The sequence below is a fragment of the Mytilus edulis genome, chromosome 1 (assembly GCF_963676685.1).
Source record: "Mytilus edulis chromosome 1, xbMytEdul2.2, whole genome shotgun sequence".
Classification (NCBI taxonomy): Eukaryota; Metazoa; Mollusca; class Bivalvia; order Mytilida; family Mytilidae; genus Mytilus; species Mytilus edulis.
The window spans coordinates 70,878,795-70,906,002 of NC_092344.1; the positions used below are offsets into that span (position 1 = coordinate 70,878,795).

Below are 27,208 nucleotides of genomic sequence, written 5' to 3' on the forward strand. Positions count from 1 at the left end.
CTGTCATATAATACAACATTTGATCATGTTGATAAGGGATTTCTATTTTTGAATTTTTCTCGGTGTTTAGTATTTTTGTGATTTTACTTTTTTTTCGTAACAAATCTTAGCAGCACTTTTTTTCCAGGTTTGTTTAAGGGACATTTTTCGACTAAATTTATCGAAATAGGTACAGGCAACAAATGTAAGTGCTTTCGTGAAATTATTTAAAACCCCTCAAAGCAATGACCCTTGTTATTGAACTACTTGCATAACTGTCCTTGAAGGAAGCAACGTTTCATTTGCAATATCATTTGCCCACCTTTACTGTAGATAAACAGATTAGGTCATGATCACACTCTTGACAAGAAGTAAATTATTCGTGCCTTGTAAAACGTTATGCACGTATTATTTACAACACTTTCAGAGAACAAAAAGGAAATACTCCAATGAAACACTAGATGTCGACACGTATGTTCAATATTAGACGTAAACAGAGGTTATTATCAGACAATCTCCAGAATGAAACATGTTAATTTGTTATAATTTTTCCCAACGCGTCAGTTGGAAAAAAATATATTGCATTTGGTTGTTATGATAATAGTTAACGATCTCTTTCTTATTTAGAAAATAACATTAAGAAAATGCTGATGTAATGCACTGTATCAATATCCTATACATAAATATTGAAACAAATTATGAAATTGTTTACCATAAAGATTGAAATTGAGATATCATAATTGACATTTAAGTTATTGGTTATTATACTGGAACTGTAATTTCTCTGCAACCGATCGAATTCCAAACAAAAAACAAAATGTCGAACAGTAAAATCTCAGCAGCACGCTGGCTTTCCATCACGTTAAATTGACATTTAACCTAACTTCAGAATCTTGTTAACGCTTTTTTTTATTCGACTTCATTGATTAAAGGGGAAACGTCATATTTCAAATGTTCATCCTCAAGCCTTATTACACAATAACAGAATTATTCCTTCTGCTGGTTTAAGTTTCCCGATTATTTAGCACTTTTTCTTCGGACAAGAGTTCATTGTGACTTTTGAATTTCGTGAGTATCGATTATTCCATCGTAAAAATCACATGGCACTTAGATTTAATCGCTTGTCGCTAGTACGTACGTATTACTTTTTGTTTCCGGTGAAATGAGCCATTGACAGTAGGTGTCTCCCTCTAGAACATTATTGACTTTTGAATGATTGAATTTCAAAACTATTCTGACACTGAAATGAAACACGGAAAGTCAATCACATCATAATTCAAATAACTTTCTTCCATAATGTTGGATTGACTAGTGATCAAAAAATGATTATCAAATAAGGTAAGGAAAGTTTGTAAACGATCTGTAGATTTAATGTTAAAGTTAAAAAAAAAAAAAAAGTTCAATATTTTTATCTTGTTTGAATATGTAATTTAATCTGCTTTGAGATATTATATATATACTTTATTTCATATTTATATGAGACTGTAACATTAATTAAAAAAAAAATATTAATAGAGTGATAATAATAACTAACACAACTAAAATTAAAATCTGAATAAAAAGAAGATCAGTGTAGACAGCAAACCCACAATATAAAATCCAAGTGACGTGTGTTTGAAAATTTTCGTTTTCTATATGATACTTATTTTTTTAGAAAATTACAACTTAGATTAACTAACATACAATGTGCTCAGAAATACATTTTATGTTAAGATATTGATATGTTTGGAGAGAACTTTGAAATTTATGAGGAACATGAAGGTTAATAACAATTTCTTGAAGTGCTTTCAAGAACACTTGCTTGCGTATAATTATATTCGTTATATATATTAAATACAATGTATTTCCATGAAAAACAGAGGAAAATAAATTCAATATGGAATTTAAGGAAAAAATCTTATTGTTCCAGTATGTTTCAACTAAATTTATGTATAAATGATACATGTATATCTTATTTAGGAATATATTTGATATAATATAGATATAAAAATAACGTATAGTCTTGACGCTTCAGTTGTGAGCGAACAGCGATGTTCATAAATTGTTAAGTCATGGTTCATTTTACTTCCTGTTCGGTTTCTAGTATGCCATAACTACATTTTTTTTTAATATTTCGACTTCAATGAATATATATACTTATCATATACTTAGACTAAATAACATATGATTTTTACCGTATGATAATAGCATTAAATTAAAGTATTTTCCATATTTTCCGAATTGGTGCTTAGCGGGCTGATATGAAAAGTTTATCACATGCTTCGATTGTTATCACATGCCTTTCCGTAACGTTATCACATGGCATTCCGGTGATACTCGGCAAATTCCGGAAAATACACCTCAATGCTACGTTTTCAGTGAAAAACATTACAAAGTAGTGTACAAAACAATTATTTGAATAGTGGAAAATATATTGTGTAAAATGATTAAATTAAATAAAAAAAAAAAAAAAAAAATATTAAATAAATGCAGTTTTTAAGTTTTGCGGCTCTTGGGCTGATATTGAACCTAGGGCTGATAATACATGCGATATGAAAAATGCCATGTAATAATCTGATATTATCGTATAACCAGGGTTACAAAATGAAGGGATTCGACAATGTTCGATGGCCGAGTGGTCTAAGAATTCGATCAACTGTATCACTAGTCTGTGGTTTAATTTCGATTCCCGAACGTGGCACGTTCGTCACCAATTTAAATTGACTAAGATTGTAAGCTTTTGCAACATGACGTTTGCGCTTTTTCTATAGGATACTTACGCTTTATCTAAACTACATTTGAGATATCATGGTTACGAGTTTAAACAAATTATTTATTATAAAAAAACCAAATTCATTCTTAAATATATTTACACCTAAAAACTTACAACTTTCTCAAAAATGTTTGTCTTCTGAAAAATGTTTGTCATCTGAAAAATGTTTGTCATCTGAAAACGACAACACTTGAAGAGGCTGGACGCAGATTAATTTCTAATAACAACAAATATTCCTTTTAGAAGCTTTAGTCAAGGTAAACTGCAGGTTTCAGTCATTTGAATCGTGCTTAAATAAAACTATGATGATACAGGGAATTTCTATACAAAATATGGGCGAAGACAAATATAGTTTCCATCTTAAAATCCACGAATTGTATAAAGGTGCTTCAAGAATTTAGTGCATTTAGAGAGCCTTATTAAAAAATTTGTGCAATCAAAATTAGTTAGTCTCTCTTAATAAAGATATTATGAATATTATTCCTTATTATTACAGACTTTTTTTTCAGCAAAAACGTAATAATTTTTATGATGCTTGTACCTTTAAAATAACACGAACCAAACTTTGTTTTCTAATATTTTGTGGTATTATACAACATAGTTTGAAAATAAATTACTGTATTTATGATATTTTGAATTTCAGCAGCAAAAAAATTCTTGTGGACTGAACGTACTTGCCACTGATAGTGATTTACATATAATTCGAACAATTTTATAAAAAGTAACCTGGTATAATTGCAATTTTTATAATTATAAAATTGCACCTCCCAAAGGATTAATCGAACTTAAAATAGATTTTGCCAATTCTATCATATTTCTTTAGAATAAATCATGCCTTCTCCTGCTTCATTTTATTTTCGAGCTTTTTCCCGCATGATAATTGATCTACTAATAGACATTTTACGAAAAGGTATATTCACGATGCTGGGGTTGACAAATTACACTTTAAATGTGGGGACTATGTCAAAACGCAAAAGAGATTACCTGTGTATACATTGGATTTTATTTAAAAACTGTATTTCGTAGGCAATTCCGTATGGAACGAATATTCAATAAAATTTATACCATAAGAAATATAAGAAATAGATATTAATAATTTCCATTATATTTTTAAGAAAATATACCGCAAAAAAATGGGGGGACGGTCATGTTAATGCAGTAGATGTGCGGTACAACGTAGACACGAGGTACATACTTGTGTAAATTCTTTGACGATCTTGCAAATAATCTTAAGTATTATAATCTGTTTTATACCTACTCTTAAATATATATGTAACGGTCATTTTTATTTAGTTTTAAAAAGCAAACAGTGTATGTATTTTGATCCAGTTGTTTGCCACCCAAATTTTTACATAACGGGGTCTGTTTTAAAACAACTAAAACACGATTTGTATACAATTTAAACTTGAGGCATGTTGCATTATATACATTGTAGTTTTAGAAAATTTACGCCTTGTAATATAGCTTCGATGGCATGTATTTTCTTTCTTAATTTCCTTCCAACTTTGTCTTAATTTAAAAAGTTTTAGCTCGTTTTGTATTTTCTTTATGAAGGGTTTGTGATTGATTGATTGTTGGTTGCTTAACGTTCAGTGGCAAATATTTCATGTATGTTCAGAACGAGAAGATATTTGTGTAAAATATGACTTACTACTCATCGGTTGAAAAACCCTGCAGAGTTTCAAAAGCATTGCATAATGACTTTGCATTTACATCTTAACACCACCTTATGCAGATATTTTGTATTTCATAAATTCCTGAAACGTTTTGTGGAAATTCGCCAACCGTTTCATAAGAAAATGACAATATGAATAAAGTGACACAGATGACCGATGGGTCTTTCCACTGTTTAAGCAAACAATGCTAGGGGTTTCTTTAAGAAGTAATATGTTTTTTTTATATTAAATCTGTTGGATGGGTACTTATTACTACTCTATGGAAGTACCAGTTGTTGTTTCAGGGAGAATGGGGGGGGGGGGGGGGGGGGGGGGGGGGATAGGATTAAATTTTAAAAAGTCAGGACAGGAGTTTTGAGTTAAGAAAAGGCAGAATAAGCAACTTGAAAAAAAAAAACTAAAATTTAACTGGCTTACTATGTATATATTATCAATCTAGAATCGAATGAACTGGTATAACCCTCAGCCCCCTTTTTCTAGACCACCCACTCCTGCGCGCGTACACCTTTTATGTCTTATGACAGGTTTTAGCCAGCAATAATATCACACAAGCAGTTGTCGTATAGGATGTTACACAATGATGTTCTAGATAAGTGTAATTTGAATTAAGCAAGACGCACAAGATTTAAATTTTACCTATTTAAATCTATAATCAATGTTTTGACTCCGTCCCCAAATTTAAAGTCTATTTGTCAACCTCATCGTCGAGAATATACCTTTTCGTAACATAGATATAGGAAGATGTGGTGTGAGTGCCAATGAGACAACTCTCTGTCTGAGATTTTACATCTCCTTCGGGGTAAGTCGACTTTTTAAGACAATTTCAATAATCTTTAATTAAACCTTTTTAGTTGTCTATATCATTGTTGTTTTTTATTAAACAAAACCACAAAACCACATTAACACAATGAATTGCATCAAACTGTCTGGACAATTTGTTGTTCTTTGTTGTCGTAGTTTAAACGTCTGTTCTATTTTTCAAGGGAGTTGGTACATGTAGTTGGTGTCTGTTCTAATTTTCGGAGGAGTCAGTGGTACATGTAGTTGGTGGCTGGTGGGGCTTTCATAACCGTCTACTAACTTTCAGCAAAATTTCATAAAAGATAGAAAATTCGATATGATGTACGTTGATTTAAATTTACCACACATACTATAAATGAACACATACAAACAATATATATAGCAACAATAAATCCCTCAAATCGGTTTTTGTTTTATAAAAATAAGAAGATGTGGTATGATTGCCAATGAGACAACTTTCCACAAGAGACGAAATGACGTAAAAGATAGTTTGTTCAGGATAAACTTGGCTTTTAACTGGTTCAACATTGTCAATTTTCCACAAGAGACCGACTGACGTAAAAGTTAGTTTACCTCAGGCTAAACTTGGCTTTTAACTGGTTCAACATTGTCAATTTTCCACAAGAGACCGACTGACGTAAAAGTTAGTTTGCTCAGGCTAAACTTGGCTTTTAACTGGTTCAGCATTGTAATTTAAACCTGCTTTAAGCCATTTCAGGTAATGTTGATGTAATTGAACACAGAAATACGAGCCTCGCATTTGTAATACTTCTTTTTGCTCTTGATATTTTACGTCTTTAAAGCAATAACATAATATTGTTAAACGTTAATAAAATGTTTCCTTTATAAATATCATCCTTTTCATTTCATTCCCTTGTGAGTCATTACACATTTATAAAAATAACTCAATTTGCAATTTATAACTAACATAAAAATTCTCAGTTCTAAACATTTTCAACAGATTTATTTTGATTGAATACATGATACTATCGATAGTTAAAACCATCATTGTTGTAACGGCTTTATCGTCGTAAAAATAATCGGAAAAAATTAGAAAAGTATCACCATAAAAATCAAAACCATAGCAAATGACATAATACAGTGCACTTAATAACTGAACATTTAATTTTCCTAATTAATGTAATTGAGAACCAAGTCTTAAAGTGATTAGCAAAAGTTACTTTGATTGACTCAAAATAGTATGTGGGGTGTGTTAAACTTCCATATCTAGGTTCATAATACGGGTATTTATGTATAATACATATATGTTTAATATTGATAATATAATACGTGTCCTAGAAAATTGATAATTCATTTATACGTTACTACTATAGTACTTTTAGATCGGTACTTCGTGTCTTCTTTGGTTGTTTTGTATGGATATTATAAGATCTGATTAGCCAAGTACACCCTTTCTTTAAACTGACTGTGTTCGTATTCGGTGCTATAACTCAATTTTCCAAGGTTATGAAAAGAAAAAGAGCCATCGCATGTTTAACGTTGCCGCATTTTTAAATACACGTCTGTCACTTGTCATGATTCTTTAGTTCGTTGTCGTGTAGTACAAAAAGAGGGACGAAAGATACCAAAGGGACAGTCAAACTCATAAATCTAAAACAAACTGACAACGCCATGGCTAAAAATAAAAAAGACAAACAGAAAAACAATAGTACACACGACACAACATAGAAAACTAAAGAATAAACAACACGAACCCCACCAAAAACTAGGGGTGATCTCAGGTGCTCCGGAAGGGTAAGCAGATCCTGCTCCACATGTGGCACCCGTCGTGTTGCTTAAGTGATTACAAATCCGGTAAACAGTCTAATTCGGTAGGTCATATTCATGAAAGGGGATTGTAGTTACGACGTAAGGAACATATCCGATATCATTTGTGAAACGGTTATTCCATAACGGTCAACCAACTCGTGATGGCGTCCGTAAAATTTACGAAGGGATGATTTCAACTTCACCATTTGGAACTCTTGGTTTAATAGCTTCCTTGTGAGCAGCAAACCTCTATCAAGAAAATCCTGATAGGAAATGCAAGCACGGGAATATCGTATCAATTGGGAGATATATACCCCGTATGCAGGTGCTGCTGGAATGTTGCTACTTAGAAATGGAAAGTTCACAATTGGAAAGCTGACATCATCTCTTTTGTCGTAAAGTTTTGTTTTCAACCGACCCTCATTGTCAATTTCTAGATGTAAGTCAAGATATGAAGCCGACTTAACTGTATCTGTAGTATCCTTTATCTCTAGTTCGATTGGATAGATGCGTTCCACATAGTCACCAAATTTTGAATTGTTTAGTGAAAGAACATCATCTATATAGCGGAAAGTAGAGTTAAAGGATATTGCTAACTTCTTATCTTTCTTACCTGTTTCTCTTAATGTTTTTCGCTTACACTAGAACGTTAGTTTACTCTCTTGAATTTGTCACACTTTTTATATTTCCATTTTATAGCTTACTATACTTTTTTTGGCATTGTTGAGGTCTGTTGGTTTGAAAATGTGTACCGAGTACTTGTTCTACATGAAGATTGTTAGTATACTTTATTGGATTGGTTTGTTTGAGCTTCAACATTAAGTCGTTCGATATTTTGTGAAAAAGTCTAACGTAAAATGTAACTGACTTGTAGATTTTCTGGCTTACGAGTTCGAAGATCTGTTTTCAAAAACGCTTTCTATACATAATGCTTTAAAAAAAAAAAGTAACATGTAAGAATTTTTTGTTTTGATTCATGTCGATCTGATGAGACAAGCCATTTCACACTGATCTTTACAGTACTTAGGTTGTGCTGTTTCACAACTGTCTCAGTTAGAGGGAAGGGTTGAGCGAACACAAACATGTTCTACCCCAACACAATTGTTATCGTTCTGTATCCTAAGCCAGGAGCCTGTAACTCACCGGTTGTCGTTTGTTGCTGTCTGTCTGTCATGTTTGTTTTTTGTTTATTATATTGCGACCAATCAGGCCGTTCACTTTTTTCGTTTGAAACTTTTAACATTTTGTTATTACGGGATCTGTTATAAAGACAATACTGTATTGATTTTGCCCATGGTTATTATAGGCCGTATTGTGACCGGTTGATGCTTAAAGGTTGCACTTTGTAAATACAGCTGTTTCTCTAAACACGCCTCTTTTGGGGAGATCTTGAATATTCATAGAAAATTAATTTTGTTTACATACTGGTTCCCAGTTATGCCCTCTGTGTTCCATCTCACAGAGACATAACTTGGGAATGTTACCAGTAAATTTTCATTTGCATATTGTTTACATTGAAATCTGTGGTAACCTTTCATTCGAGGTAGGGGTAGTTAAGAAAATAAGTGTTAGTTTAAACTCTGAGAAGTTCAGGGCATATAAACGTTGAAATATGCCGCACAGCCCTATATTTTGATCTTTGAAAAAAATTGTGGTGCATATGAACAATCAATTCTAGGATAAGTTTTTTTTCAAAACTTCATAGAAAAAGTGGTACAGTTTTAGCCGTAAAAGTAGTTCCTATGGGAAATTGCATTGTCAATATTAAAAGAAATGCAACCTAAAACCGCGTCATTAGTATATGCTGATGGCAATGTTATCACATAACCTTATTGTATAATGATGACAAACAATTCCTCGAAGAATGTAAATATAAAAAATATGTTGTATGATTATTGCCAATGGGACAATTCTCCACAAGAGACCAAATGACACATAAACTATTAACTATAGGTCACCGTACGGCCTTCAACAAAGAGCAAAGCCTTTAGTACAAACGAATTTATACTATAACTGTTTTGTGGATCAAACGGACAAAAAAAATGATTATAAGTACACGACTGTCTCCTTTTGGTTTGTGAAGCGGAAGACAATAACAAATTATCATAGTAATGTAGTTTTGTAAATTTCCCTACATCAAAACTATATTAAAATTATTGTCTTCTGTAATTTCCCATCAAATCTATTCGAATTATATCCTTGAAGATTCTAATTCTTCTATAAGAGAAATATGTTCTTCTATTCTATTCTATTAATTTTCAAATTTTAGTTTTTCAGGATTATTTATAATCGAGGTATAAATATTGTGTTAGAATTTATATCACAAAATTTATTCAAAATGGTTTACGTAATATGTTAAAATGGACAAAGACAAACGATTTTAAATATGCATTAGGAAGTGAACGTTTAGACCGATGACATTTTCCATTATCTCAAATAAGATATCGGTATCATGCGTATCGCCCACAAAGACAGTATCTAGTACTGCTTGTTTACTATCATTTTCGAGGGTACCAGCTCAACATCCAATAACGTTTGAACAAACATAATTTAAATGATCTATAGTTTTGTCCGAATAGTTCTATGTTATAATTATTTCTTGTGCTAAAATAAAGGTCGCAACTCTCTTACAAAGTTTACCAAATACGTTTTTGGTTGGTTTCTCTCTATGTCCTTTTTAACGTTTTCTAATTTGGGACTGTCCAGAGTTTTGTTTTCGAAACTTAACTTTTAATTTGTTTAAGCGGATACTTTTTTCAAACATTCCAAAATGGTATCAGACGTTTTTACTTCATTGTACTGCTGGTGGAGAACTACCTGTATCAGTTCAGTCATTTTATTGTTGCATTTTGCTCGTATATATTGTATGTATGTATATTCCAGTTGATTAAACATGTATTTGATCTTAAGGTGGTACCTAACACTACAGTGAGATGACTCTGTAAAATCAGCTCAACGTTTTAATTGCGTTGTGTTGGTAAAAGAATATTAAGCTTCTCAATGATCAAAATAAGTGTTTGTCAAACTGCTATATAACCAGTGTATTTTTTCTGATAAAATGGTTTGTTCAAATTTTTGGAAATTTTTATATTTTTGTCATAGGGTCAAAGTAAATCATTTTGTCAAAATTTTATGAAAATTAAACGAGCAAAATAAATTTCAGTGAATGTGTTGGGTACCATCTTAACTGAATGAAAAATCACTATGGACATTTGATTTTACTTTTCTTTGTTTTTTATTGAGGAAAACTTTCTTGTGAAATTGCACTAAATATATTCAGATGTCAAGAACATGTAGAACGGTTCAGAAGAGAGTCTAGTAAAGTATATCTATTTAGAATTATATCTATTTCCAGTCCCTTTACCAGTATCTGTTACATGTACGTAAAAGCCTTATCATTAACAATAACACCAAAGATTTTGACTATTAAAAGAGTTTGCCTGTCAATTTCGGAAAATAACATGTCTGAAAGTCATTTGTTTTTCTTTCAATCCCTCAATTAATTTAGTTCATGACATCATGAATATGCAAATTTTCAGAGTGATGAAGTTCTTTAATGATATACCATGCATTTCACGAAAATCAGGCAACCATTATAAAAGTTTCAACTGCCAATAAGAAGATAGAAAATTGAAAGTTCGAGGTTCGACGGTACGGGCAAAATGAACAAGCATAATATCTTGATAGTGATTCATAAAAAAACCCTATATTTGATTATGATGATAGATATGACTATCGTGTTTACATAAACCAAAGCTTCAAGTAACGCAAGAATTCACAGCATCTAAGATATTTTCAATAACTATTATTAAAAATTGTACTTGATGTGACATAAGATGATGTAATGAAATTTACATTCGCAATCGATTAATCTGTAAATCAATTACTAATTTGTGAGAACAAATATTTGTATAAGGACTTTATATGAGAGATTGAATTTTCAAAGGAACACAGATAGAACGATTTTAATTTTCTAGTTCAAGACCTTCATGAGGCTATAATAGTTTACTTTAGGTTTATAATGAGAAGCTTTTAGTTAATGAATTTTCAATAAACTGATATTTTTCGCGATTTCAATACATTTATTTAATCACAATTCTTTGGTTATTTTGGCTTAACCACCTTTTTCAAGAATATTTACTGCTTTTGACAGCTTTCTGTCGTTACGAAAATTTTACATCGAATACTCTTACACACACACATGTTTATTTGCAAAATTAAAAAAAATATGTGTATTATACTTAAATTCGATAGCGAGTAGATAGTTGAATTTTAAACAGAATAGTATGGTTTGTCTCGAAAAGATAGGCTAACAACTATTTTGCAGATACATTTCCTCTCAATAATTTCATTAGATGTATGTTTCATTATAATACTTTATTCCGATTGGCTAACTGCACATCCCGTGTTATTCCTTAAGCAATTGCATTACTCAATAAAACTTATCATTTATGATAACACGTGGTCCCACAATAAAGTGAACAGGTGAATTAAATAAAACAATTATAAAATTCGTGTTTTCATGATCATAGCTAAAAAATGTAATTATAAGTATTGAATGCCTCTTTTTGTAACTTCATAGGGTTGTAAAAGCGTTGACCGTGCGCACATTTTTAGAATGAAGCGCTTCCGCGCTTCATACAAAATGTACTTCGGTCAACGCTTTTACAACCCAATGGAGTTACAAAAAGAAGCATTCAATTCTTAAATATACCCTCGGACATTTATGACCAATAGTACAAAGGTGAGTTTATTTTTTTGCCATAAATCATTTCTTTAATTTTCCCTGTTTGAATTGTTGTTTCATATTTTGTCATGCCGGTGCCTTTTATAACTGACTATACTGTATGGGTTTAACTCATTGTTGAAGGTCACAGGGTGACCTATAGTTGCTTACATAATTTGAACTCTGGTGGCGAGTTGTCTCATTGGCAATTATGCCACATCTCTTTATCTTAAAATTAAATTAGTTTTCCGACAATCATCTTTCGAGATAAAAATATTGTTTTGTTTCTTGCACTTTTCACCAAGAAAATTGCAAAAGAGATATGACTTGTCACACTTGTAGTTTAAAAATAAATACATTTGTGCAGCATATCGATTAATAATCAAAGTACTGAAGTACTGAACATCAGAGGACCTCAAGTTGTGTTGAATTATTGATAAATGACAGGTGTTTATATTATACCTACCAGACAGATATGTTCACCATACAATATAGTACAAATATTAAATATAATTTGCTATCATATCTGAGATACTGACTTGAACTAGGAAACTTAATTTTGTGAATTATCAATGATTACTTGGTCAAATGAGAACTGTTAGATTGGCATTATGACCATATAGTTGCACACATACAAAAATCGCTAACATATAACTTATAATAGAGAATCAACATAGCAAACAATTCTTCGAGTAGCTATATAGTCACTCACTGAACTATGAAAAAGAGGTTCAAGACAATCATATTAAAACAGATAAATTGTAATATTGTGGCTAATTGAAAAATAAAGTGGGGAAAAATATATTGTTTTGGCGAAAGAGGTGGCGAAAAAAATAATTGACCCAGGGGAAACCCTGGGGCTAAAGATACCAGATGAACAGCAAACTCATAAATGGAAAATAAACTTACAATTCCATGACTAAAACTGAAAAAGACATGCATACAAATAAAAGTACACTAGAAACAACATAGAAAACTAAAGACTGAGCAACACAAACCCCACCAAAACAGGTGATCTCAGGTGCTCCAGATGAGTAAGCAGTTCCTGCTCTACAGATGGCATTTATTAACAATGTTTGTACATGTAGTATCCAGGTCTTTTTTCTGAAACATTTAGCTTTTGGATCAATTGCTAATTAAATGGATGTTAACACAGCAAGATTACTATCCCTTATTCTAGATTTTTGATGCAGTCAACACAAACTCTTTAAATGTTCATAAATAGCTTCACTGAGTTACATTTGTATCTTGGTTTTATTGTAACACAGTCAATCATTTATCCATTATATTTTTTTTTAAATCAGCAGCTATACATGTACATTGTAGGTTCTGTTTTCTAATTATTAAATGGTTCATTGTAAATATTACAATGTATTATATGTAGATAGCCATTTGCTAATGATGGTATTTTTGTTAATTGAATATCACATTTGGATAGTTTTTCAACTGTTAGGTTTTTTTACCTTGTTCTGTATTTAATACTTTGGATACCACTGGTATAGTAATGAGAACATTTTGCACTATACATATAGAACACAACTACCATATGAATGTGTCGGTCCTTTGTAAGAAACCTGTAAAACAGGCCTTGTAATTTTTTGGTGTATATCTTGATTTCCCGATTGTACATTGATGTGGCCATTAGTTTTCTTGTATATATTGTTTAACATTTGACATTTCATGGCTATTTCTAACTGATTTATGTATAGTTTTTTTCTGATTGTAAAAATGTTGTATGGTTATAAGCTTTATTTCTTTTTCATCATTTTGTCTAGAGCTGGTGTCTGATTTATACCAATCATACCTCCCTTTTCTTTTTTTATGAATAATGACAACAGTTTGGTTTTAATTTTCATTTATGTATGTACATGTAACAATATAAAAAGTATATATACATGTATAATCTCATTCCATCATTAATATTGGTCATTGTCGGTATATATTTATCTTTAAGTTTAACAATGTACTGTGAAAGAGCTATCTTCTAACAGATACTAAGTATATAATGGTTATTGTGAAACCACTGATTTAAAGGACAAGTTTCACTTATTGCCCAAAATAGCCTAAACTATAAAACTCCAAAAAGTTCTCAATTTGGTTCGTAATTTGGGTCTATTTCAAAAGTCTTAACACTCAATAAATCAGTTCTTTTCATAAAAGTACATTTTACGTTCCAAATTTGTCAAAATGTGATGATTTTGGGCAATTTTCAGACCTGAAAGCTTTAAGCCTCAGGAATAAAGATTTGGCCCCTACCTACAAATGTACATGTACCATCCAAAATGTTTTGTAACCAAAAGAATCCAAATCTGATATATATAATTCATTAAATATAAAAACTTTTTAGATCTTGGATGGCAGCCAAGTTTAATTATGCCAAAAACAATTAAAGTTTTACCATAGTTATCTGTGGTATAATTTTCACAATTATTCAATGGTTTTGTTGTATCTGATTTTCGAATATAGAAAAATAAAGATGGCAAGACCTGAACGATGCCGCCTAATTTTTTTAAGTAACATATGAACAACAGAGTCAGTGTGGGGCCACTAAGCTAAACTGCCCGCTTTGCACCAGCCAATATAAATGAATGCCTAGGGTGGGAATCGAACCCACATACACCAACTCTGTTGTTCCTATATTTTTTTTTTTAAAATAAACAAAAACAAATTGTCAAGAACAAATTTAAAAATATAGCGCTCATAGGTTTGTCTCAATAAAGATTTGCTTAGTTTGCTCATGCAGTATCCCAATATTGCTCTCAATAGTATAAATAGGCTCATGTGTACTCAAATAACCATTTAGATTAGTCTCAATATTGATATATATCTAACTCAATTGAGTAGATCTAGCTCAAATTTTACTCAACATATAACTGATCATATTTGCTCAATTTAAGATCTCATGGGTGCTCATAGATAAAGTTAACTGATTGTATTTATCATAGATATAACTAATCATATTTGCTCAATTCAAGTTCTTATATGCATGTATGTGTGAACAAATGTCTAATATAAGTTACTAAAATTTGACATGAATATGGTTACACATTTAAATTAAATAATGCTGTAGAGTATGATAAGCACAAGTATGTCATCAAATTATCATATAATTTTGGCGATACATGTCATGTATGGTCAAAATAATACAATACTATGCAAGCTAAGGAAGACTTAAAAAACAGGACAGTTAATCTATATTTATATCTCCAAAACTGTAAGGTTTCTCCCAATATATCTATAGTAATTCAGTAAATGTGATTAACCCAAATTCTGACATTTCAATGTAAAGTAAGACTCTTGATTTTACGAGCAAGAGTCTTTATACACTCAAAAAGAGTTCAACTCTATTGGAAGAAGAAAAAGTCGAAGATTCTCTGAATATTATATAAACAATAAATTCAACCAATAATTATATATTAGAATTACTTACATAGACATAGTCAAAGTCATTACAGTCAAGGGACATATTCACATATACTAATGCAACAAACTAAGTCGGAGAAGGAGCGAAAATCCGAAACAGTATCTTAAAAAACAGAAAATAGTTCCGTGTGTGTGTCCAAGTGATCAATCTACTTGTTATTTACGAAGAAAAGAAATTTAACTCCAAAAATTGTTGAGATCTTTATAAAAACAAATTGTTGTTATAAAAAATACACAAATAGTAACCTTATCTTTAAAGGCCTTGCAGGTTCTTGTTACTCCTACCCAATCTGCTGGTATTTTCAAAATGGCTGCGGGCCGGGACGTGACCTGATAATTTATTTTAATATTATGACAGATTAAATTTTCCTGGTTTTGCTACGTTAATATTATAGACAAATATGCTACAAACGGTTTAAAAAGGTGACTCCAAATCAAATAATTGAAATATAATTACCTCTCTGTGTATAAATGTGTGAATTGATTTCCTCTCGATTTTCTACTCGCTCGCTCTTGCCCTCTTGCGCACTCGTGGTATTCATCCGCAACAACAATTTTTCGACGCGTCATTGATATTGAAGATCGTTTGATTAATATACAAATATTTCTAACGACAAAACATTTTCATATTATAAATTTTGCATTAAGAAAAATTAAAAAAAACTGAGTATCCATTGAAAACATGAATTTAAAAGAAGCGATACGGAATTTTATTCTGCAATATATAGGTCCGCGGGTCTATAATGTCGGTTATTATTCCAACACTAATTATATATGCATCTCTTTGATCTTTGAAAAGTAGGCGATGGCAATACACCCGAGGCCCCCTCAGGGGCCTCTGATGTAAAAAGGGGGGAGGAGTGAATAAAAAAATCAAATGATCTTTTTCTTTTTGATTTTGATTTATTTTCAATATCAAATGTAATTACATCATGCGGTTTCTTTTGAGTTTGCAATTAGTAGCGTCCAGGCTAAGTACGTGTGACGGATTGTAGAGTTGTGGTTTGTCAGTATTTGCAGGAGATGTGATTTTTGCAGCTAGATTAAATAGCAGCATCACATCCGATTGCATTAAACGACTTAAACTATACCCATGGCAAATCAAAATAAACAAATGTATCACATTTAAAAGAAGTTAATTTCGTCACATTTTTCGTCTTTGTTAGTTATGTCATACTAGTAGTTTATATTCATCACTCTCTCCAAATTGCATTTGTCAAATGTACAGTGCAAGTAAAATTAGATGAAATTTCCATTCTAAACATTTACAATCCAGTGTATTACTTGTGCTAGATTAACCAAAAGATCGACCGTAAAACAGATTTTGATCATTTATAGAAATGAGATCAGAGTATTTTGGTGTTATTTTGAAGTCGAAAATCAAATGTCAATATTACAATGTAGGGCTTGTTATTAAAACTGCCATATCCAATGTCATTGATTACGCCATCAAAGTGTAATTCGATTGAAAATAGTGGAAAACATTTCATCATATTTAGGTCATGAACAAGTACAATAATACATGTATATCAAACTTGATAAATGTTTTACGGTGGCTTGGCCTGAAGGAAGGAGAGAGAGATGGTCCCTGTATTAAAATAAAAGAAGAACATGTATGTACATGTATATAACAAGTTACCAAAGGTACCAGGGTTATAATTTAATACGCCAGACGCGCGTTTCGTCTGCATAAGACTCATCAGTGACGCTCAGATCAAAAAAGTTATGCGGAAGCCAAACAAGTACAAAGTTGAAGAGCATTGAGGACCATTGTTTTAATTGTCATAAAATTCGAAAAAAATGACGTAAAAATATGAGTAAAACTATCAACGACATTCGGCTTATATTTCGGTACACCAGACACTCGTTTCTATTACGTAATAGTTGTCAGTGGCGCCCATATAGACAATAGGAAGGCAATATTTAATACGAAGTTAAGTTAAAAAGCATTATAAACCAGAAATTCAGTGATGCAAAAAAGACCTTTGGATCGGCAAACCTAAAAGTAAAATCGTACATACATTTCCTAAAAGTATTTATAATCGATTTTTTTTTCAATTCTTATCTAATTATCCCATGTACAATTACCGCCACCATCACCATTATCAAAATCACCACCGACATCACTGTTGGCACAATCAATGCTGCCATTACCCCATTGCCATCACCACTACTACCCTTTCTTCTCCACTTCTTTTCAATGAAACCTTAAATACTCTTAAAAAAAGGCACATAAAAGATTTGACGTATACATTTTTCAACCAATGTGCACGTGGTATTATGTTTAAAAATTAATCTAGACTGAGTATAGTATATCAATTAGATTTTCTTTTACTGTACATTTTGTTTTTATCTTCATTACCAGTATCCATTGTTCCTGCTTGTGCGAAGTGAATTTTTATAAATTGTTTTTTACTTTCTTAATAGATGATTGATTCATATATATACCAGGAACACGCAAGACGTCGTTTCGAAATAATTGTTCCATAGAACCACGGTACATATTGTATGTACTTAAGAAACTTTTAATAATAATGAAGCTGTCTTTGTTTTTTTTAAATTGCACTCCACAACACGAAAGTGAATCAATCATATAAGATTATAAGCATTTCAAAAATTATCTCTAATATCAGAAAATGTTCTTCTAGATAATGAAAGCTTTGTAGCTTTTAAAAAAGCTGAAACATGATAACTGCGTGTAGACAGACACAAGAAATTTAACTCTTGCGGAAGTGAAATAAAAATCACAATATTCTGAATAAAACACGATATATTAAAAATTTAAAATGATATAATAGAAAGTCTATCTCTTCGACTGTTTTACTGAGGCACCCCGGGTTGCCCAAAAAAGATAATAAAAGACGAAATTTGTCTGTTAATGTCAGATACTTCTTTGACTAAAAAATGTCGATAAATGAAATGACGAAAATAAATGAGCAAATAACATTTCAATAACGTTTCACGGAACAACATTTATTTTTTACGAGTCTAGACTTGGAATTATTTTGACATAAACTATTAAAGATCTGCTAGCTATGTCAAATAAATTTCATGAAGATTAAAGAAAGACAACTATAAATGAACTAACGAGTTTCTAGACTGGAAATAAGAAACTAATTTATGGCGGGCTTCGTGTACTTTTTGTACAGTCACACTTTAGTCTCTTTTATTTTATCTTGACCAATGGAGAAATCCGAAACATTCGAAAGGTACATTGAACTCACAATAAGTAAGATACATTATGCTGCAACAATTTGAAGAAAACTGGGTCATGTCCTTCAAACCCCGACAAGCGTAGAGTACTGTGCATCATAAACATATGCACATCATGTGACCCAACCTACAACATATGGAATACCCCTAAGTACGATAAAAGGCAAAGAACTTTGGTCTTAACATAAGTTCTAACCGCAGCTTATTTCCCATGTGAAATGTCTCGCATTACAAACAGCTGCAATATATATACAATAACTCAAATCAAAGGACTTTGGTCTTAATATCAGTTTAAACCGCAGCTGGGTTCTACATTTAGACAGCATCGCCTATGTGAAATGTTTCTACATCATACATATTTATGCACAACTCGCTTTTCCATAGTGATTGCCAGTTTTCATAAAAAGTGTTCTGAAAGCTTTCAGTTTTGATTTCTACATCTTTATGTAAAGAAATGGGTTGAATATTCCTTTACTTTTGATTTAATTGTGTTAAAAATTGATTTTGCAGACAAATGTAGATTTTTAGCATCAAGTAGAATTCATGTTTAAAACATTTATGTTCTCTTAGTTGATTAAAGATGAAACGTGTTCGAATGCACTTTTCATTTGTAAATCATGTGATTTTATGAGTTATATTTTTGCAGGTGATTTGTTACTTTTATTACAGATATGAGTTACTATAATTAAGTTTTCATTGTAAATTGAAACTAATTGATGGCACTTCAAGAAAAACAGGTATTGAATCTCAATAAAATGTTCTTCTAAGACTGATCGATCAATTTCAGTTTCATTTTTTCCGACAAACATTACGAATTCAAACATTTTTGTAAGAGATATTGCAATTTGAAACTTGAAATCTCAATTAAAAGTCTGGTGAATTACAACAAGGAAATATTGGTAATAAAAAAAACTTCCAACAATTTCCTTGATATGAATGAATTATTAATTCTTAAAACTATCCGAGGAAGTAAATGTATTGTTAGTACTATAGACCTTAAAGGCTATTTTGTTTTAACCATTAGTCTGACTGATTGTAAAGATTTTATATAGCATTTTAAATTCAAAGATTTATCACAATACAAATGATATCTATTTATGAATAATTGATTGCTGCAAGAACTGTTTTATCGATCATAAGACGTCATACCATACCTCTGATAAATAAAGTGTCAGAAACGTCATTGTGATTGTCAGAATGTGAACATTATCTGTTTTAACTTCATTTCCTGGATAAGAAAGGCTTTTTGTTAAAATCTACTGGTGCGTCAACTTTTCGTGGGAATTATCGCATATTTTTTTAATTAACTTGTATTACGAAACTAAACATCTCTATGTAAAACAGTCAATTTACATTTGAACCAGTTCTCATTTTTAATGTTATATATACGAATTTATGAGTATGCTACAAATCAAGATCGCCAAATATCAGTCACAGATCACACTATTAAACTTTTTGAATGTGGACGTAGCAAACAAGCGAAAAAGCTTCGCATTATGTCGATCTGCTGATTTTTTACGATTTTTATAACCAGTAAACCCGATAATTGATTTATCTTACGATTTCTGATCGTTTATCCTTCATTAGGCAGTACTAAAGTGACGAAAATAAGATTGGTAACATTATATGGTGTTTATAAGATTGATGTGTTAACTGGATCTTTCGCGTTGATAAACAAGTCCTTCTGACTATATTCAGTGTATGTGAATTGGTTGAGTTTACACACCAGTAAAATCCTTTAAACTTCATAGTTATATAATTAGTACAGTATCTTTATAAATGTAATGTATCATGGTAAAATTTTATAATATTCCAAATATCCTCATCTTATTACTGTAAATTCAGAAATTATTGCGAATTTTCAAGAATTGACAAAAATGCGGGTTTAATTATAGAGATTTCGAAAAAAATGTATACAGGTCTATGTTTTAGTTATCAGAATGCGAGCTCTTCTTATCTATCATTGCGATATTCACCCAGTCGCATTATTCGATCGATTTTTTTTTTGAATTTACAGTATTCATTCATTCGTCATAAAAAAAAATTACATAAAACGCTAGTAAAAAATAATGTTCTTTTCTTTCTTTTCAGACAAAAGTCAAAATGCTTCTCTGCTATGGCAACGACTAACTGCAGCTATACTGATAGCAGCACTAACTACCAAGTACTGACATGTGCGTCAAATGAATTTTGCTGTACTGGTTCCTCGTTAAATACTTGTTCTTCTACGATATGTTCAACCTCGGCATCAAGCAGCAGTAGTTCTAGCATTTCACCGACTTTGTAAGTTTTAATGAAACATATTATTTACTAAGAAGGTTTGAAATTAACTTTTGTCGATGTTTGTCTTATTTGAAATTAGACTGTATCTAAAACAAATTACATTGTAATGTTTCACAATTCGAATTTTTGATTAGAATGCACTTTACTTGGAACTTTTTGCAGAAAAATATATTGGAATTTAACGAATCAATAAAAGTTACGTTCCAGGAAAAAGTTATTTTTATCAGTATGTTAAAAAACACATAATCGATAAATCTTTACTGAAAATATCTAATTGTATCTTTGAGTGCTAACCCTCTCCTTTCACATTTTAATATCAACAAGATCTAGTAATTTTATTTTTTACTTCATTCTGCAGGTGATTTTTTTTAAGTCAAATTCAACACATCAAGTATTTTCAACTGATTTGTACATCATTATGTTGTTCTGTACAACCATTGTCCAAGGATAAGAGGATATTTGATTACTTACAAATATATTTTAACCCGCCTTATGTTCCTTTCTAAAGTCAGTAGCCTGCATGTATTTCAGCCGTTATCGTTTGTTGCTATCTGGTGTCGCGGGGAGGCACTACAAGAGTCTTGGTAGTTTCGAGGCTATGTACTTGCAGGAAAGACACACTTGCGTTTCGTTTATTGTTTTTATCATATAGAAGGCAGTTGGTTTTCTCTTTTGAATTATTCGAAAAAGCATAGGGATAAAACTAAATCTTACATTCTTGAGACAGCGTTTGACCTTGCTTGAAAGGGATGAGGAGTTAACGTCAATGAGACGGAATCACAAGAACACAAAAGCAAGTTTAGCTTCAAAACCATAATCCTCTCCTTCAATTTTTTACCCTTAATTTGTAAAATACTTTTAAAACACATTCTATAAAAATCAAGATTATGAATAAATGTACTATAAATGATGATTTATTAAAGCTTGTTCTTGAATTGTTTAATATGGTTTTGCTAGCACTGGCAACATATGCAGATTAATTTCCTTTTCTGCTTAACAAACACTAATTTCATTTTAATTCCAAGTGTCACAAAATATTGAAAACGTATATGAACTGGAGTTATTGTCTAATATCAATAGAACTCTGTGTGTGTTGTTATCTTGAACGCTGAAATAAGCAGGCGATAAATTGACGAGATAATTAAGAGAAGCTTATTTCTAAGCAATCTAAATAAAATAAAGCGAACTGATTTAATTTTGATAATTCTTTTAGATTTGATGGAATGAAATATTCTAATCAAATTCATTGATGATATATGGTAACTGCATGCAATATTGCACATAGAAAGTCGATTAAAATTAAATTTTTCAGTCTAAGAGTCTTCTTTTCAATTAGAAAAACCGTTTTATTTCATATCGTAACTTTAATATCTCTAAAAGTACAGGGAAATCCGATTTTAGTGCTTAAATTGTCACTGTGATAATGCAAACATTAAAATTAAAACGTTCACAAATCTAGTTTTAACTGCCTTAAAGACTAGACAAAGAGTATAAAGTACAAATGCATACTAACATGTTTATATATGTATACATGTATTTCCAAATATATTATACATTAAGCAAAGAAATGTTTTGGAATAGCGTCTTCTTTATAGATATTTCAACTTTGTTAAACAACTGAAACAGTCTCTCATTCATTTTTTGTGAAGTACATGCATCAAGTCATATTTTTAAAGCAATGGTCAATCTTCATACATTACTGCATGATGAATAACTAATGCTGTTTTGATCTGATAATTGAAATATTAATGTAACGAATATTACTTCAATCTATGGTTCATTCTTAGTTGAATAGATATATATTTTAGGCATTAATTTCAAGCATGTTTATGACGGTCTTTCGAAGTTGTAACATAAAAAGAAATTGGAAAAGAACACTGCTCTTAAATATGGAACTTGTGACGTCTATAACAATATGTGCATTCTTCTCATAATACTGGATTTCGTATGGACACCGCAAAAAGAAAAACATAGAACTTAAAGGTTTAACCAATATTAATAGATTAAGGAAATAAATCCTTGTTTTGTTTACAGATGGCTTATAAATGGTCACCAGAAAAACGGAAAAACTTAAAAGGTTTAAACAATGTTAATAGATTAAGGAAATAAATCCTTTTTTGTATACATATGGCTTTTAAATGGTCATCAGAGTTCTAATGATTTAAATAAATTATGTATTAAATATTGATGGATAGACTGTCAGTTGCTGACTGAGATACATACAAAGGGCATCATATTATCCAACATAAGCAAAACGACGGTTGCCACATGTGGTGCGGGATCTGCTTACCCTTCCGGAGCGCCTTAGATCACCCCAGTTTTTGGTGGGGTTCGTGTTGCTTATTCTTTAGTTTTCTATGTGTGTCCTCTGTACTATTGTTTGTCTGTTTGTCTTTTTATTTTTAGCCATGGCGTTGTCAGTTTATTTTCTATCTATGTGTTTGACCCTCCCTCTGGTATCTTTGTTTGATGATCATTGAGGTTTGTTTAGCTTGTTAACGTAATAAAGTATTTCTGTTTTGAATTAAACAAAAAAGAATTATCAAACAGGTCTTCATTCATGTTTAAATTTGATATTTGCGTTTCGAGATTATAAAAAATAAATAGAAACCTACTATCTCTCTTTTATAGGTATTGACTTGTTTGCATAATATCGATAGACCCGTCCGACTGTTGAGAAACATAACATAATACTGAAAAGCGAAAATAAGTTCGTCAAGACATGCAATCATAGACACCCTTTAAACACGTTTTGGTAGTTTAAGGCTATATTTAAGATATCCATGTAATTCTAACGCCGAGGTTGGAAAATTAAATGTAATACCCAATTACATGTTATAGTACCAACCGACGAAGCGCTGAATTTTCAGAACAATTTAATTTTTTTTATATTGAAAAGTGTTATTTCAATGCAAAATACTCATAATAAGTCTATTGAAACTTTTTCATATGCCGATGAGCGTGAAATTAGTGAAAACTGTTAATATTATGATTTATTGTATTACACATCAGATATTAAATTGCTCTTTCAAGCTCATTTGTGTCACTTCATAAAGAAATCTCCTATTTTGGAATATGTGTGATGTTGCTGAATAGCATTTCTGTGACATGCAACGCACGTACGCTTTTAATTTATTTAGTTATCGCAGAATATACACAATTTGAAGAATCGACCAATATCCTTAAAGAGCAAAAGTTCCGCTTTATTCAATTACATAATACTGTCCAATATTATGAAACTTAATTTGGAATATGAACGAAGTTTGAATTCGATTCATTAATTTATTGCAGTGTACCGTCAAGGGAGGAAATAAATCGAGACTGTAACATATTGACATTAATTTGATTTCTTCCTTTTGAAATCAATTTTAAGTGCATCGTCATGGAATTTGACAAACAGTACTATATATTCTCAGTTATGTTCGTAAACGGAATGAAGTCAAACATTATCTTTTGGTCAAGATACTAAAGAGATATTCAAAATTATAAGTCGAAAACAAAATGACAATGCAATGAAAAGAAAAGAAAAGAAAAAACATTCAAAAGACAAATACATGTAGCAGTATTCAAAACACCACATAGAAAACTAACGAATGAGCAAGGAAGGGTAAACAAATCCTACTTAGCACGTGGCGCCCGTCGTGTTGTTCATGCAAGTTCAAACCAAGTGAACTCAATCGGCAGAAAACCAGCAATGAAAAATATCTCCAGATCATTCCCGTTCCACATGACACCGTTTTGATCCGATACAGCAGAATCAGTCACGACATAGGCACGATTGTAATCCGACTAGACAAAATCGGCTGAGTATCCCCGAATGTTACGGCACGCACCTAACTGTCGGGGTGCTTCGCCGAACTATTCGAACCCCTCCCGACCCGTAGGAATTTGTTACGAAATTAAACGACTGCGTTCAGACAATAATAGAGCATTCCAGATAATTGAGGATAGTAATCCGACTTTTTCACTTTTCGTGTCGTACCGTTGTCTGATCTCAGACGGCGTAATAATCGGCAATGTGTGAACCCCGCATTAATTAAAATTATTTGACAGAAAAACAAAGACCTTTTTCGAATTCGAAATAGTACCTAACTTCTGAATTAGTTAGATTTTTAACAGTTATAGTTTATCAACTCAGTCAGTCATTAATGATATCCTCTCTGATTGTCAGTGTGTTCGCACTTACATATCAATTTAGTTCATAAATAGTACAATGTGCACAAATGATGACATTAAGTCTCCATGCACTATACGCGATTCTGTCCCTTTTTTGTCCAACCATGCTGAATGTATTCTGTTTTTTAAATACAAGACGGAAGGCTTTCTAGATGGCGGGAAATTTTGCACTCTTCCATAATGAAGACATTACATTTGTAATCGCATTTTTTTACCGGACGTGAAAGAGCCTTACAGACGGCCAATTATAATAGTATTTGTCATACCATGTATTTCAGAATTGATCAGCTAGATCTGAATATTAAAATGAGAGTTGTATTATCCACCATGCATACATTTTTCATGAAACCGAGACGAAGGTGTATTATAATCGCATTTACTATGCGTATCCTATACTGGGCAACTGGATGTTCCGTTAAACGAAAGTTGCTAGTGTTTCGCATTCATCTAGGTTTTGTATTTGTCTAAACTAATTATTTCAAAAGAAAGACTGAATCAGATGATTTCAAGACATATACGTTAAACTAATGGCGAATGAAAACAAAACATCATAAGTTTTGTGTGTCTGATGTGTTTCAAGGAATGGTAAAATGTTAGGAGCTTAATTTCATTACCAAAAGGAAACTTAAAAAGAAAATTCATTTAAGGTCAACTCTCAACCTTAAACCTTGTTGACTGTAAAACTCGAATCACTGTTACACATAATTTAGAGTAAATATAGGTGGTGGAATAGCATGGACATCTATGATTTTTTTCATGTAAACGCATTTGATAAAATGTCTTACTCACTAAGAATAAGACAAGAGAAAACTATTTCAATTCTTTATCATTGATCAATGTGTTTCTAACAAAATCGCTGTTTATAATCTTGTTTATTACAGATTTTGGAGTATACTTGGTGGACTATTTGGAACAGGAATATTACTTATTTTCTTAATGTACATCATTTGCAAGTTCAAGTCACCAACCAGTTGCTGTAAGTAATGGTATATTACTTCTGTAATTCATTTGACATTTTGGGAATTTTTAGTTTAAGATATGAAAGCTTTTAACTTTTTGTAATTGATTTTTACCTTCTATTTGTTTTTATTTGAACAACAAAGATGAGTATCGTCATAAAGTACGTCTGTTACACTGAGTTATTAGCTTGGTGTCTTTGTTGAGTTTTAACGTCGTACCTGTTTTGAAAATACTTTGTCAATTAGTAATCAATTCTTCTATGAAATGATTAACAATATTTTCCGAGGTCTGGTTAACAATATAATCCGTGTTCTGAATTTCAAAACCATTCGCATAGGAGTTTCTAACCTCTCTCTAAAGTAAAGAAGGATCTAACAAAAACAAAACTGAATTTAAGATTCTTATGCACAGAAAGTCTAGACTATCGGGCAGATTATACTCTTAAGGACTAACAATTCTGAACCACCATTGTTGAATGACAGTTCATGTATCAACAGTTGTACTGATAATTCATAAATCACTCTAGATGATTTACAATTTATCAAACATCCTAGGTCTTTGACAATTTACGAATCAGCAGAGGTATTAAACATTAATGAATCACTATCGCGATTGTTGACGTGCAATTCTTTAAACACACTCGTTAACTGACAATTCATGAATTAGGAGAGATACTTTCCCAGTGGTTTATACATTTATCAATATCTGCTTAGCTAATTCAGAATTTGGTGTATTTTTGCACTTGGTAACGAAAAGACAATTTAAACTCCTTTTAATAAAAACGTTTCTCTTATTTCAGTATCAGATGAACATGTACACGATGCTGAAATGTTCGAAGAAGAACGTCATGAAATTAACACTGTCACTCATCAACAATCTCATCATCAACCAAGATTTTATATTAGACGTGAAAGTTTTTGGAAAATAACCAGACGCAAGTCTTCGAATTCGAATATAGTTTGCAGACAGTGTGAACAAACTCGTGAAAGAAATCAGGACAAAAACAACAAAACGAGGAAGGATGATGTTGAAATGAAAAACAACATTGTTATCATTAAAAACGTTGCCAACCAGAAATGTTCAAACACGAAAACTGTATTAGCTCTTCCGGATGTTGGATGAATATCTTTCTCAAAGGTTAACGACAATGCATTCGTTGTCATGACATATTTGAAGGTGAAACAACAACACAACAAGCGTTTTGGTATCCCTAAAAAGTCGGGCTCATATGTATAGTTCAAGTTTTCTAATAACTTGTTATGAATTTGTTATTGATATATAAATAAAAATACATGTTTTTTTTTAAATTGAAAAATAGCTAGAAAAACTGAAGCCCTACTCCTCTAAATAGTGACATCCTTTCAATAATTCCGTTACAAAAAATAATCGGTGTACGATGGGAAATAATGAATCAAATGATTTACAACATCAAGACCACAGAAAGTAAAC

General features: G+C 31.4%; 1 protein-coding gene across 1 annotated transcript; it reads left to right on the plus strand.

Moving 5' to 3' along the window:
- Positions 1-1,129: 1,129 nt before the first annotated feature.
- LOC139519952 (uncharacterized) lies at positions 1,130-27,066 on the plus strand. Its single transcript, XM_071312267.1, has 4 exons — positions 1,130-1,317; positions 20,432-20,623; positions 25,681-25,775; positions 26,559-27,066. Exons 2-4 carry the CDS (start codon positions 20,457-20,459, stop codon positions 26,879-26,881), a joined length of 585 nt encoding a protein of 194 aa, XP_071168368.1. The 5' UTR covers positions 1,130-1,317; positions 20,432-20,456; the 3' UTR covers positions 26,882-27,066.
- The last annotated feature ends 142 nt before the right edge of the window (positions 27,067-27,208 follow it).

Coding starts and splice junctions, on each gene's coding strand:
- LOC139519952 (XM_071312267.1), top strand. CDS start 20,457: ATGGCAACGACTAACTGCAGCTATACTGATAGCAGCACTAACTACCAA. Junction 20,624..25,680: donor TCTAGCATTTCACCGACTTT/GTAAGTTTTAAT, acceptor TGTTTATTACAG/ATTTTGGAGTATACTTGGTG. Junction 25,776..26,558: donor CAAGTCACCAACCAGTTGCT/GTAAGTAATGGT, acceptor CTCTTATTTCAG/TATCAGATGAACATGTACAC.